Source organism: Podarcis bocagei (genome assembly GCF_964188305.1).
Source record: "Podarcis bocagei genome assembly, chromosome: 9".
Lineage (NCBI taxonomy): Eukaryota > Metazoa > Chordata > Lepidosauria > Squamata > Lacertidae > Podarcis > Podarcis bocagei.
Window position 1 is genome coordinate 31,575,644 of NC_138134.1, and position 13,084 is coordinate 31,588,727.

The 13,084-nt window shown below is 40.5% G+C and overlaps 1 protein-coding gene across 4 annotated transcripts in view; it reads left to right on the top strand.

Annotated features, from left to right (window-relative positions):
- VEGFC (vascular endothelial growth factor C) overlaps positions 1-10,859 on the top strand; it is a 43,742-nt gene extending 32,883 nt beyond the window's left edge. For all 4 annotated transcript variants that reach the window (XM_081208980.1, XM_081208979.1, XM_081208981.1 and 1 more), the window contains exons 4-7: positions 787-938; positions 2,872-2,981; positions 3,232-3,565; positions 8,239-10,859. In XM_081208980.1, the coding sequence (XP_081065106.1) occupies positions 787-938; positions 2,872-2,981; positions 3,232-3,565; positions 8,239-8,353 (711 nt within the window). In that variant the 3' untranslated portion in view covers positions 8,354-10,859. The remainder of the gene's footprint in view (positions 1-786; positions 939-2,871; positions 2,982-3,231; positions 3,566-8,238) is intronic.
- The last annotated feature ends 2,225 nt before the right edge of the window (positions 10,860-13,084 follow it).

Here is a 13,084-nt window from a genome sequence, read left to right on the forward strand (position 1 = left end):
TCAAAAACAGATTCTAACTGTTTTTATAGCTGGCTGAATTCTTCTAAGGGGGATGTACTTCGGACATAAAAAGAGTAAGGAATGGTCAGATGAACCTAATTGGGGGGAGGGAGATTGCCCTGTACGCCTGCTTCAGATTAGAGTACACTCGATCCAAGATATTCTTCCCTCTAGTGGGTGATTTCACATACTGTTCAAACTTAGGAAAAACTGTCTTCAGACATGCTTGATTAAAGTCCCCCACCACAACCAGGGCACCCTCTGGATGTATTTGCTGCTGCATGGAAATGATGTCATATAATTTAGTTCTGTTTGCTATTTGAGTACCAGATGGAGCTGGTCGACAGCTGCCCTGGACACAGAATTGACCTGGGCCTCCATGAACAGCTATGACTCCCAGGCTGCGCACCTGGTCCTTCAGGACCAGGGAGTCCCCCACGCCCACCCACCAAGTGTCCCCAAAGAACAGTATTTCTTTCTTGTCAGGATTCAACCTCAATCTGTTAGGTGCCATCCATCCTCCAACCACCTCCAGACATTCACTGCCTTCGCTGGTTCCGAATTAAAAGAGAGATAGATTTATTTATTGTATTTATATACTGTTCTTTCTCCCAAAGGAGCCCAGAGCATCAAAACACATCCACAGGTTTATTTAAGAATTCTGGAACAGTTTAAGTAATTAAAACATTTTAAAAACATTATAAGCAGCATGCTAACACATTGCTCTCATTTTGGCTTTTAATAAAAACTTTTATTTCTGTTTGTTCCCCTTTTATTTTTGTGCAGTTATTTGAAATAACTGTGCCACTGTCTCATGGTCCCAAACCTGTAACAATCAGTTTCGCGAATCATACATCCTGCCGGTGCATGTCCAAACTTGATGTCTACAGACAAGTTCATTCAATCATTAGAAGGTCATTGTCAGTTACACAAACACAGTAAGTATTAGATTTGCATATTTCTTACTCTGTTTTAAAAACTCTAGAATACAATGCAGGTTCCTGGTGACAAATATTTAAACAAGTGTATTATAAAGTTATACAAAATTTTAGGAAAAAGTTATTTAGTTGATTTTTTAAAAAATAAAAAAATCAGAAGACGAGGTTATGCCATCATTAGCTTTATGCAAAAATTCATGCAGATTCATGTATTAGAGTGTGAACCTTACATCAAAAAGTGTGACTCAGTTTGAGTCATGAAAGGACTGCAACACTTCAGATATTTAGTCAAGCTAGTTTTTAAATTAAACAATTGTTTTTGATATTAAGAAGTATTTTCAACCTAAATTATGAATAGTCTTCCACAACCGTTTGCCAGAGTATTGAATACTGAATAAGGATCATAGAATGTGGCGGGGAGTTCGTTTTTCAACTTTTAAACAACAATACAACAGTTGTTTAGTTATTGTGAATTGCATGTAAATTCAAAGTGTTATACATCAATTTGAAGTCTGAGGTGTGCTCTTTCAGTCTGTGCTTGCTTAATTCTTTTAATTGTTATTTCAAAACATACTGAGTTGCATACAGAAGAATGGGAAAAAACACACAAATATCATAAAACAGTTTGTGGGGAATTTTCCAGAGGAGACATTTTGTATATGTTAGAGCTCATTACCCTGAGTGTTTTAATGTCTGCAAATTGAGTTTAAACCACAGACTTACTGGATTAATTGATGCAGTAGGCATTTCCCAATATTCCACTATGGCCCTCAGGACTTTGCAGGGGTTTTAGGATGCGGCATGTATTGGGTGGAAATGGAATGGCAGTGAACAATGCCACTTCACCTTACAACAAATGCATGCTGTAATAGGCAATACTAATTCTGTAAATCCTGATTCATTCTAGTAGCCATTGATAGCTCTTACCTTTTCTGAATTTGTTCAGTACCCCTTTAAAACCATTCAAGCTGATGTTCATATCTATTTCTTGTAGAGTTCAATTATACTCTGTGAGAAGTATTTTTCGCTCTATAAGACGCACTTTTCCCCTCCTAAAAAGTAAGGGGAAATGTGTGTGCGTCTTATGGAGCAAATGCAGGCAGGAGGCTCTGGCTCAGCGATCCCTTTAAAGAGCCATGTGGAGTGTGTGTGCGGCTCTTGGGGGCTTTTCCCCGAGGAGGGAGAAGAGCTGCCCTTCTCCCTCCTTGAGGAAAAGCCCCCAAGAGCCCACACACTCCACACGCTCTTTAAAGGGAGCGCGGCTCTTGGGGGAGCCTTAGCCATGCGCAGCCTCTCCTGGGCAGGGGATGAAGGCTCCCCTTGCCTGGGAGAGGCTGCACACGGCCAAGCAAGAAGCCAGGACAGCAGAAGCTCCGCTGCCTTGCGGAGGCTTCGCGTGGCTATCCCTGGCTTTTGCGGGAGGTGGGGGCTCTGTCCCTTCCCCCAACCCCCAGAAAAGCCCCCAAGAGCAGTGCTCCCTTTAAAGAGTGTGCGGCTCTTGCGGGAGGTAGGGGGAAAGCCAACAGGCTTGCTTTCGCTGAAGCCAGGAGGGCTCTCCTGGCTTCAGGGATAGACCCACAAAGCCTCCTGAGCGAAGATGGAGGAGCGCTCCCTGTTAGCTCAGGATGCTTTGCATTGCTTTCTTATTTCTTGTTTTCCTCCCCTAAAAACTAGGTGCGTCTTATGGTCCGGTGTGTCTAATAGAGCAAAAAATGTGGTACTTCCTTTTGTCTGTCCTAAAGCTCCCACTCTTCAGCTTAATTAGATGACCCTGGGTTCTGGTATTATGAGGAAGGAAGAAAAATCTCTCTCTATCCAATGTGAATGCAATCAAATATATCTTAGGTTTCATTTGTCTGCATCTGTGACCCATGCACAAAAACTCTTGTCTTGCATTTTCAGTGTACTAAATAATGCAATATTTTATCCCTAGGTGTCATGTGGCAAACAAAACATGCCCAAAAAATCATATCTGGAATAATCAGATTTGCAGATGTCTGGCTCAGCATGACTTCAGTTTTTCTTCTTACCTTGGGGATACCGGTAAGCAAATATGCTCCAGAAGTTGCATTCACTTAACGTGGCATTATTCTAGCAAAATAAAAATTATATGCACATAAACTTTTTAAAATTAAGAATTCTCTAATCCTTTGTAACTGGCTGTTCACTCCACATTACAAATTCAGTGATTTAGACATGGGTATGAAAAATGTGAAACTAGCAGATATGTTTCACTTTTTTCAATGCCTGAAGCAAAATTTATTTATTTTCTTAATGTTTGCTGTGTTTATAGACACTGCTGAAGGATACCATGATATCTGTGGACCTAATAAGGAGCTTGATGAAGAAACCTGCCAGTGTGTCTGTAAAGGGGGAGTGAGGCCTTCCAGCTGTGGACCTCACAAAGAACTGGATAGAACATCATGCCAGTGTACATGTAAGAATAAACTGCTGCCTAGCTCATGTGGCCCCAGCAAGGATTTTGATGAAGAAAAGTGCCAATGTGTATGTAAAAGAACATGTCCTAAACATCAGCCACTAAATTCTGCAAAGTGTATTTGTGAATGTGTAGAATCTCCAAACAAGTGCTTCTTGAAAGGAAAAAGATTTAATCACCAGACATGCAGGTAAGTAAAACAACTGAAATACTTTGTCTTGCAACTTCTATTAAATTATCGTATTTTTCACTCTATAGGACGCACTGCACCATAGGAGGGGGAGAACAGGGGAAATTTTTTTTTTCTTGTTCTCCCCCTCTAAAACAAGGTGCGTTCAAAGTGCATTCACCCAAAGCCTCCAGAGCGCAGCGGGAGTTACCGCTGCGCTCTGGAGGCTTCAGGCAGCTACCTTGGAAGCCTGGAGAGCGAGAGGGGTCGGTGCGCACTGACCCCTCTCGCTCTCCAGGCTTCAGTGAAGGCAACCCGAAGCCTCTGGAGTGTGGCGGGAGTTCCCGCTGGGCTCCAGAGGCTTCAGGTTCCTATCGACCTGCTCTTTGGGGCTGGCGGGGGAAGTGCTGCTTTCCCCCACCGCCAACCCCAAAAAGCAGGTTGGGGAACAGCGCAAAGGCTGCGCACAGCCTTGCCGCTGCCCCCCGAGCTTGTGGGGCTGGCGGTGGGGGGAAGCGCTGCTTCCCCCCACCGCCAGCCTCAAAGATCCCTGAAGCCTTTGGAGCGCAGCGGGAACTCACGCTGCGCTCCAAAGGCTTGAGGCTTTGGGGACAGCCTTTGTAGCTTCCGCAGGGCAGCGGGGTGAAGGCACCCCGCTGCCCTGCAGAGGCTTTGCACAGCCAACCCCAAGCTAGAACAGCAAGACGGAGCGCTGCGCAGCACCCCGTCTCCCTGTTCTGGCTTTGGGCTTAGCCGCACAGCCTGCATTCGCTCTATAGGACGCACACACATTTCCCCTTAATTTTTGGAGGGGAAAAAGTGCGTCCTATACAGCGAAAAATAAAGTAGATGTTATTTTTGTCCTGCTAAAAGACATTGGTAACAGTTTCTCAAATTTTCTAATAATCATGCTACATATTTGATCTTTAGCAGTTGTCTGATGCTTATCAGAGTTAAAGTACTTTACTAGTCTGGAGATAAAACATGTTACTTGTCATACAGAATGGACTACCTGAACAGAAAGTGTGTTTGGCACTAGTCATGTATGTTTACATTGCCCATGTAATCCATCTTTGAGAACATTACTGTATACAACTACATCATTGATGAAACAGATGTTTGCAAAAGCAGAGCTCTGAACAATGCTGTTCCCTCCACTAAATAATCTCATTTTCTTTAGCACATACCAGATAGCATTGATGTCAGATATTATCCCCCCAAAAATTATGGAAGTCACCTAATAGTTGTTATTTACAGTGTCATCTAGGACCTGGAGAAAAGTGTATTATTAAGATTATATAGCAAGTTTTAAGCTTTTTCAAGGGGAAACACCATAGACAATGTACAATCTACAGGCCATATCCAGCCCAACAAGGGTATTCTCCTTAAGCCAATTAAAGACTTGCTAGAAAAATGATATTATTGGAAGACCTACCACAATATGGTTATGGGGATTAATTTAATAGGAAGAAACTTCAGGAGTAAACTCATAGTTGAACAATTACTCCATTATGGATTATTTCCCATTATAATCTAATTTTAAATATATTCTCTAGGATTATGTGTGCACCAGGTTGTTTTGTTTCCAGTAGGTGTTGAGTAACTTGAGATTTAGAATTGTGTATTATATACAAATGAGTTGAACAAATGTGACAAGTTATTTTAACAAAGCTCACCACAAGATGGAACAGGTTGGCCCAGGATGTTTCTTCCTCATTCTTTGCAGATTTCCTCATAGCTGTGCTAATTTGTTGCAAGAATTGGCTCCAGTGTAACTATAATCCTGTTACAAACATATAATACAGTATCGAATTAGTTTTTATAGAATACAATCTCCTGTTTCAAACACAACCTTTCGGTACACACATTTCTCTGCATGTGCCATCCTTAGCTGTATTTGAAAATCCTAATAAATATACTAGCAAAATTACATCCTAGTAGATTTCAAATCCAACTTACATCCTGTTCCTGTCCTTAAAACCAAGCTGTCACTGTTGGATGTAGGTTCACACACACACTGTGGTTAAATGAATGCACTGTAAGGACTTATTCCTCTTTAACTTCTGTATGATTCATGCAGAGAAGAGCCACAACACTAACTCCAGCACAGTTTTTCATATGATGAGCATTATCTAGCATTTTTCTTCCCAGTAGTTATCTGCCTACTATATATATTACTTTTGCTATAGAAAGCAGAGCCAAGAGCAACCTAGAATAAGCCATACAACTGAATGTGATTCTACTGTGAGGAAAACAGCATGATATGTAGTCCATTGTACAAAAGAGTATGGCACATCTCCCTGAATAACCTCTGCAAAAGTAGCTAAGGCTGTTTGCATATTCTCCCAAAGAGGGATATGCTCACATGGGTTTTCCATAGAATGCCTGAACCCCAATAATGTCCCTTATTTATTAGGAAGGGAACTGTTGGTGATGCCATTACTCTGCTGTGTTTTGGACATTGAAACAGGATGCAACAGATTCTCCCATTTAAATGTTGATAAATTTCCACATTTTGCAAAACTAGTTCCCCTAATGCAGTTCTGCATGTTGCTTTCACTAATATATATGTGTTTTAGTGAATATTTCCCTACATACTTAAAAACAGATATGGGTCCAGAACTGAATATTGGCACTAGAGAGTAATGTGCATATATAATCAACAGAAGGCTGAAGGAAGGAAGTGGATCAGGGTATCAAGGGGAAAGAGAATTAGACTTAGAGGGCATGTGCCTTGAGATGTATGTCCTCAACACTGTTCCCCACCCCCCACCCCCACCCCCACACACAATAAGGATACTTCTACCACTAAAAGCAGGCGGGCACTTGCCTGGAAAAGAAATACAGCAAGGTGGGCTGGGTTTACCTTGAAGGGCATGTGCTCCATGAGTACAACAGTAATAATTTTATTATTTATACCCCACCCATCTGGCTCGGTTTCCCCAGCCACTCTGGGCAGTTTACAGCATATAAAAAGTTGTAAAAACATAAGACATTAAAAATTTCCCAATATAGGGCTGCCTTCAGATGTCTTCTAAAAGTCACATTTTCAGAGCAAACCCAACCAGGGCAGTTCCAGCTCAAGAAATGGGGGTTGTCCCCAGAGCTGGGTCCATGGAGGTAGGTGTACCAATCTACTTTTAAAAATCCAGATACAGAAGCACTTTTCTGGGTTCAAGTTAGATGGGAGCAGGGAAAGGCATGTAGGGACAGAGATGAAAGAAAGTGTCCTCCCTCTGTCCAGGAAGTCTCCCCCCCCCCCCCGTGTATTTTGTTGTGCAGACATCTAATATTTTATTTGTAAACTGAAATGCATAAGCTATTAATCAGGAGGAATGTTAATTGAGATCATTAAACTATCTTTTATAAAAACAGAGACAATTTTTAAAACAAATTTAAAATATAGCTGTGTTGAAACTTGAAACGTATACTTTTCGCTCTTGATTTGCTGCCAGTGTTTGAAATAGCAAAAGACTAGTGCTTTGTCTACATTACACACCAGAGGCTATTTGGCACTATCAGTGTGAGGTTATGTTAGGTCAACCTGTTTTAAAAACAACCATAAGGAATTATCATGCTATGACAAACTTGTTTATAGCCTTTGTCCTGCAATCCCTGTAGAAACAAATTATCCACTGATGCAAAATATTTATCTTCTAAGCATGAAGTGTTGGTTAGTAAAGTACTTTTTTACTTCCCTGACTGAAGTGCTATAAATAACTGATGTCTTTCCATCCCATTTTCAATTCATAATGTTATACATATAAGCCTCTGAACCTGCACGTTGCTTCCACAGATGTTACAGGAACTCTACATGAGCAAAACAGGCTTGAGTAATTTTAAAATTAGACTATTTCAAAGAGAAATTCTTGGCTTTTTTTAAAAGAAAGAAAATAACTCTGATCTGTAAGATAGTTCATTACAGACGAATTGTTCAGACTAGAAGATATTGCAGTTAGAAGCTCAGTACTAGAAAAAGTTAGTAGTTGTGTAAATAGCTAGAACGTTTTCAAATATTTGAAAGTTGTTACATAGTTATAGTCACTTGACAATGAGTAATTATTAGCGCTGTGCACAGAAGAAGTATTTGCTTCAGAACCCATCTCAACGAGTCAGATATGTGATTGCCTCATCTTGATATTGACATCACACTTCACCTTGGATCCAAGGCATCATTAACAACACTAGAACAGCAACAACCGAACAGTTCACAATTCAGTTACAACAAGCGACAATAAAATAAATATTCATCCTGCATGAAAATCCAGAAAGGACCAGGGCAAACCACCATGTCTTCCTTGGTGCCAGAAAATTAGCAGTTGAGAGGGCGGAATTCCTATTCCGAAAGCAACATGACTAAGTAGAAAGAGAGCCCTGGTAAATCCATTCCGTCATTGGGTGCTAGAAACTATCATTCACAGAACTACACCCACCTCTTCCTTGCTCCTCTCTGTGTGGTGTTTTCCATTTATGGAGAGCTTACATGAGAGAGACAAGCAGCTGTAGGCGGAGCACTTATTAAGACTTATAACTGTATCCAGTTCTGTTTGCCAGCCACTTGAATCCACGCACCTTACAGAGAATCCTTGCATAGATTAATTGCTTTTTTTCCAAGAGCACATTGTAGATTTCAGAATAGGCAGAATAATTTCTCATGTCAGTTTTACAACTGTTTTCCCCCCAACTTCTTTCAGCTGCTACAGACCACCATGTACAGTTCGAACGAAACGCTGTGAACCTGGATTTTATTACAGTGAAGAAGTTTGCCGTTGTGTGCCAACATATTGGAAAAGACCACTTATTAATTAGTGAAGATACCATCTGACAAATTGGTGTACATTTTTCCTGTGTTTTTTTATAAAAAAGACTGCTAACATTTTGGATTTACTGTGCAAAAGAGACATCATAGGACTATTGGACACAGACTCATTTGTGCTCTTAAGACGTGTGGAAAGCAAATGTAGAAAACAAAACCTGGGATTTTCTTCATTATAAAGAACTCAATAAGAACTTGATTTTTTTTCCTAATGACCAAACAGCCTACATTTTCTTCCTTGTGATTTTTTAAAAAGATAATAACTATATAATTTATTTCCATTAAAAATATTGTACTGCATTCTTGTTTATAGCAGTAACAATTGTTAAATCTCACTGTGATCAATATTTTTATATTATGCAAAATATGTTTTAAATAAAATGAAATTGTATTATATGCTGCTGACTATGTTCACTGTACTATCTCATTAATTAATATCTATAGCTGCAATTGGGGGAGATGAATGGCAACTTTAAGTATTCTACTGGAATCCAGATAAAATGAAGACTGCAAGAGGCAGCAATACATAATTATTATAACACTGAACATGAAAAAAGTTATATTTTGAGCAATGAAACTTCAGAGTTTGACCTTATGCTATTTAGAGTGTATTCACCAGTCTCTCTAAGAGCAAACTTGGTTGTCCTTTGCCAATCAGTGAAATGGGACCAAATACAGAGACAGAATTTGACACACTCAAAGGACTCTCCAAGTATGCAGGAAATTGTTACTTATTTAAAAAGAGACCGCCCCTCCCCAGAAAAAAGCACCTTCCCAATAGGAGTTGCACATGTGCAAAATCCTCCCATAGGAAGAGAATATTTGAAACAGCTCAGTGCCCTATTGGTGATGGTGGGAAATGAGAATAGAGTGCTAGAATAACAGAGCAGTCTGCACACTCACAAACTTCAACAGGACAAAACCCCACTCTCCCAAACGGTAGGAAGAAGATGCTTAACATGTTTTCTCACTGTACTGCTCAGCCTTGCCTACAACACTATAATCCAAAGATTCAGGCTAGCTGTACAGCTTGCTGCACACCCACCATTGACCTGATATGGCATGGAAAGGCGGTCCAACCTCCCTCAATGCCATTCAGTGTAGGTTTGGACTAACAGAACAGTTTGTTGCCCTACCACTATAGCATGCAGGTTTGAGGCTGGCGATACAGCATCAGAGCAGGGCTTGTAAACCACTCCCCTTTTAAGTTGGAGGCCATCCCCTTGGCTCTACTTCTCTCCCTAGAAGTATTGCCCCCAAGAATCTTTGGGTAGATTTTGCACTCTGAACATCTATATATCTAATGCTGTCATGGTGCATCTTTTAACACAAAAACCTTAAGAGTATCATACGAAACAGACAATTCAATAGTCAATTATTTATGCAAAACATCTTCCAAAGGAAGCGTTCATGCATCTGATAACATAATGTAACATAACCACCTGATCCACAGATTCCTTGTAGGCAAAAAGCATTGCCAGTAACTTCCATTAAGGAGGCAACGCCACAAACTCAAAGGGTCCTGCATATGAAGTTTGTAAGCCCATACTTGGCTGGAAATCCATGTGCACATTGCACTGCAGAGTGGGCTCTGGATCAGAGTGAATTATTTATACTTGTGTCCTCAGTACACTTTGGTGGCACAGCTCTGTTGAGGTAATTGTACAAGCCTACTTGTACAAGAAATGGGCTGCAAACTTTCATAACTTTATGAAAGCAGTGCTTGCATTCTCTTCTGAATTTTCTCGGATTTTAGTTTCTCTGTTCCCTGTGTCTGAAAGAGCTGCATCATTGCATTACTAATCCAATATTAGTTCAAAGAGGACTTTCAGACATTGTAGAAATCCCTGTGTATATACAGTTTACTCTTGCTCGGTCTTTCTGTTCCTATCTGCTATACCTTCACTGTCATGCACACACAAAAGTATTTGAAATACTGTGTGCAACCTTTTGATAATGCATTTGTGCATCATCATGAACACAGGAATGTGCATATTTCTATTTTGTTTGTAGTGTTCCTTACAACAGGAATGTCTATAAATAAGTAGTGCCTTTTTTAAAAAAAAATCATTGAGAACATCCAAGAACTTAAGATTTTGGCACCAAATGCTATTACAAAATCTGTAAGCTTTTGACAGCAAAAGTACTTCTTCAACAGCTGTCGCCGGAAGGAAGAATGTAGTTCTCGAACGTCAGTTGTGGATAGTCAACACACCATCTGTGACCCTTGCTTCATATACCTGCACCCTGATCCAGTTCTACTTGTTGATAAATATATATAATTCACTTACTATATTTTTATATGAACCTTCCTCCCAAAGGAGGAACTGCTATATTAGCAAATATAGATATTTGCTAATGTAATGTTGTAATTAGGGGTGCAGATTTGTTTCACTTGCTGAAATAGACCCATGGTTTTTAATTGCTGCAGATATGGACTCATGCAGACAATCAAATTCTAAAAAAATAAAACTGCTGTTTCAGAACATGGTGGTAAGGGTTGTTGTTGTTTTTTAAAAAAGGTAAAGGTAAAGGACCCCTGGACAGTTAAGCCCAGTCAAAGGCGACTATGGGGTGCGGCGCTCATCTCACTTTTCAGGCCGAGGGAACCAGTGTTGGTCCAGACAGCTTTCCAGGTCATGTAGCTGGACTAAACCACTTCTAGTGCACGGAGGACCGTGACGAGTGCCAGAGAGCATGGAAATGGTGTTTACCTTCCTGCCACAGCGGTACCTATTCACTTGCAGTGGTATGCTTTTGAACTGCTGGGTTGGCAGAAGCTGGGACACAGCAGTGGGAGTTCACCCTGTCATGCAGATTCGAACTGCCAACCTTTCGATTGGCAAGCCCAAGAGGCTCAGTCGTTTGGACCACAGTGCCACCTGCATCCCTAACATTGCAGTATCCAATCATGTCCATCCATAGATGGAATAGGAGATGGTGACAATTTTGGATTAACCTCCCATACACTTGCAGTTCCCTGTGTCCCCCTAAATCTTCTGCAAAGGTTTGGAAGACCTAAAGCGGATTCAGAGGTGAGGGAGAACTGCTGAAAAACACCTCTCTCATCAATAAGGCTGGTGGATTATTTCTGTCAACAGACATACACCACAGGATACCATCCACTATTGCTTTGCATGGATTACTTGGAAACAAACATGTATAAACACTGTAAACAAGTGGAAGCAATTAATACATTTACAATTCTAAAATTACCGTATTTTTTGCACCATAACACTCACTTTTTTCCTCCTAAAAAGTAAGGGGAAATGTCTGTGCGTGTTATGGAGGGAATGCCTGCGGGGGGCATGCCTATGGATTTTCCTCCTCTAAAAACTACATGCGTGTTATGGTCGGGTGCGTGTTATAGAGCGAAAAATACGGTAATTCAAAATTCTTCACATAAAATTAGAAGAAAGGTGAAGCTGAATAGAGTCAACTTACAGGAAAACAAATAAAACTGCGGAAATCCACTTATCTCTAGTTTGTATTGGGGGGGGGATATTGCTATATATATCAGCTATCTTTGTTTTGTATGGCATGCAACCTTTGTATCAGTATCTTGTGTATGTTAGAACCAGATCTCCAAATAAACAATCACTGAAATTTCCTTCTGCATTCTTTTACCCATTGGTTGTTGTTACACAAGTTTTTTTAGGTAATAAGCAGAAAGTTTAAATGGGCTATTGAGAACTATTAACATTGTATGGAACAGGGAATGTCAGCTATTTGAACCATTCAAACAAATATATTTCTCTTCCATTCTCTTTATTTCTTAACACTGCCTAAGTTTAAGAATCTGCCTAACGTCACATAATTAAGTGAAAGACCTAATCTCCCTCCCATGTCAGTGTAAATCACTGAAAACAATGTTATGCTTGTACTCTAGGGACTCTTAACTACAAATTGTGCTGAACATGTTTCAAAGTTTTTGTGTAATAAAAAATATGGGTCCAATACTATTAATCCTGTTTTAACAAAGGAAAAGGGGGGGATGATATTAAGGCCAACATCTTGCATTTCCAAAAGGATTTACAAAACTGAGCATTGCTCCTTTTACTCTTCCAATAACCGCTAGAACTTATATACTGTCATCTTTTCAAACCCAGGAACCACCTTTAACCCAAGCCAACAGCATAGGACTTCAGGATTTTCAAAAACCATATACAGTGTCCCATTTCTTCTTTCTGTTCACCCTCTCTCTTTTTCTCCACAAAAGAATATAGAGGTGATGAAATGCTTTGGCCTGGACTAGTAGGATGATCCCACTTAGCGGCTTCACGTAGATGTTAAACAGCACAGGGGATAAAACTGAACCTTGAGGAACGTCACATCAAAGCCTCCATGGAACCTAAGAGCACTCCCCAGGCATCACCTTCTGGACTCCCCAAGTAGGACCAGAACCACCACAAAGTGATACCAACTACCCCAACAGCCACTCCAGAAAAATACCAATGGTATTGAAAGCTACTGGGACACCAATGAGAATTAACAGGGACACCTTTCCCCTGTCTATCTCCAGACAGGGCATCATACAGGGCAACCAAAGCAGTTTCCGTGCCAAAACCCTGATTGAAACGGATCTAGAAAGTAAGTTTCCTCCAAGAAATCTTCTGCAAGCAAAGCAGTTCCTCTACCAGTTGGTTATGGTCCTTCTCTTGTCCACAGCCTGATCATCTCACCTAAACTAATTCAATCTTTGCTTCCCTGGCTTTCTCAAATTG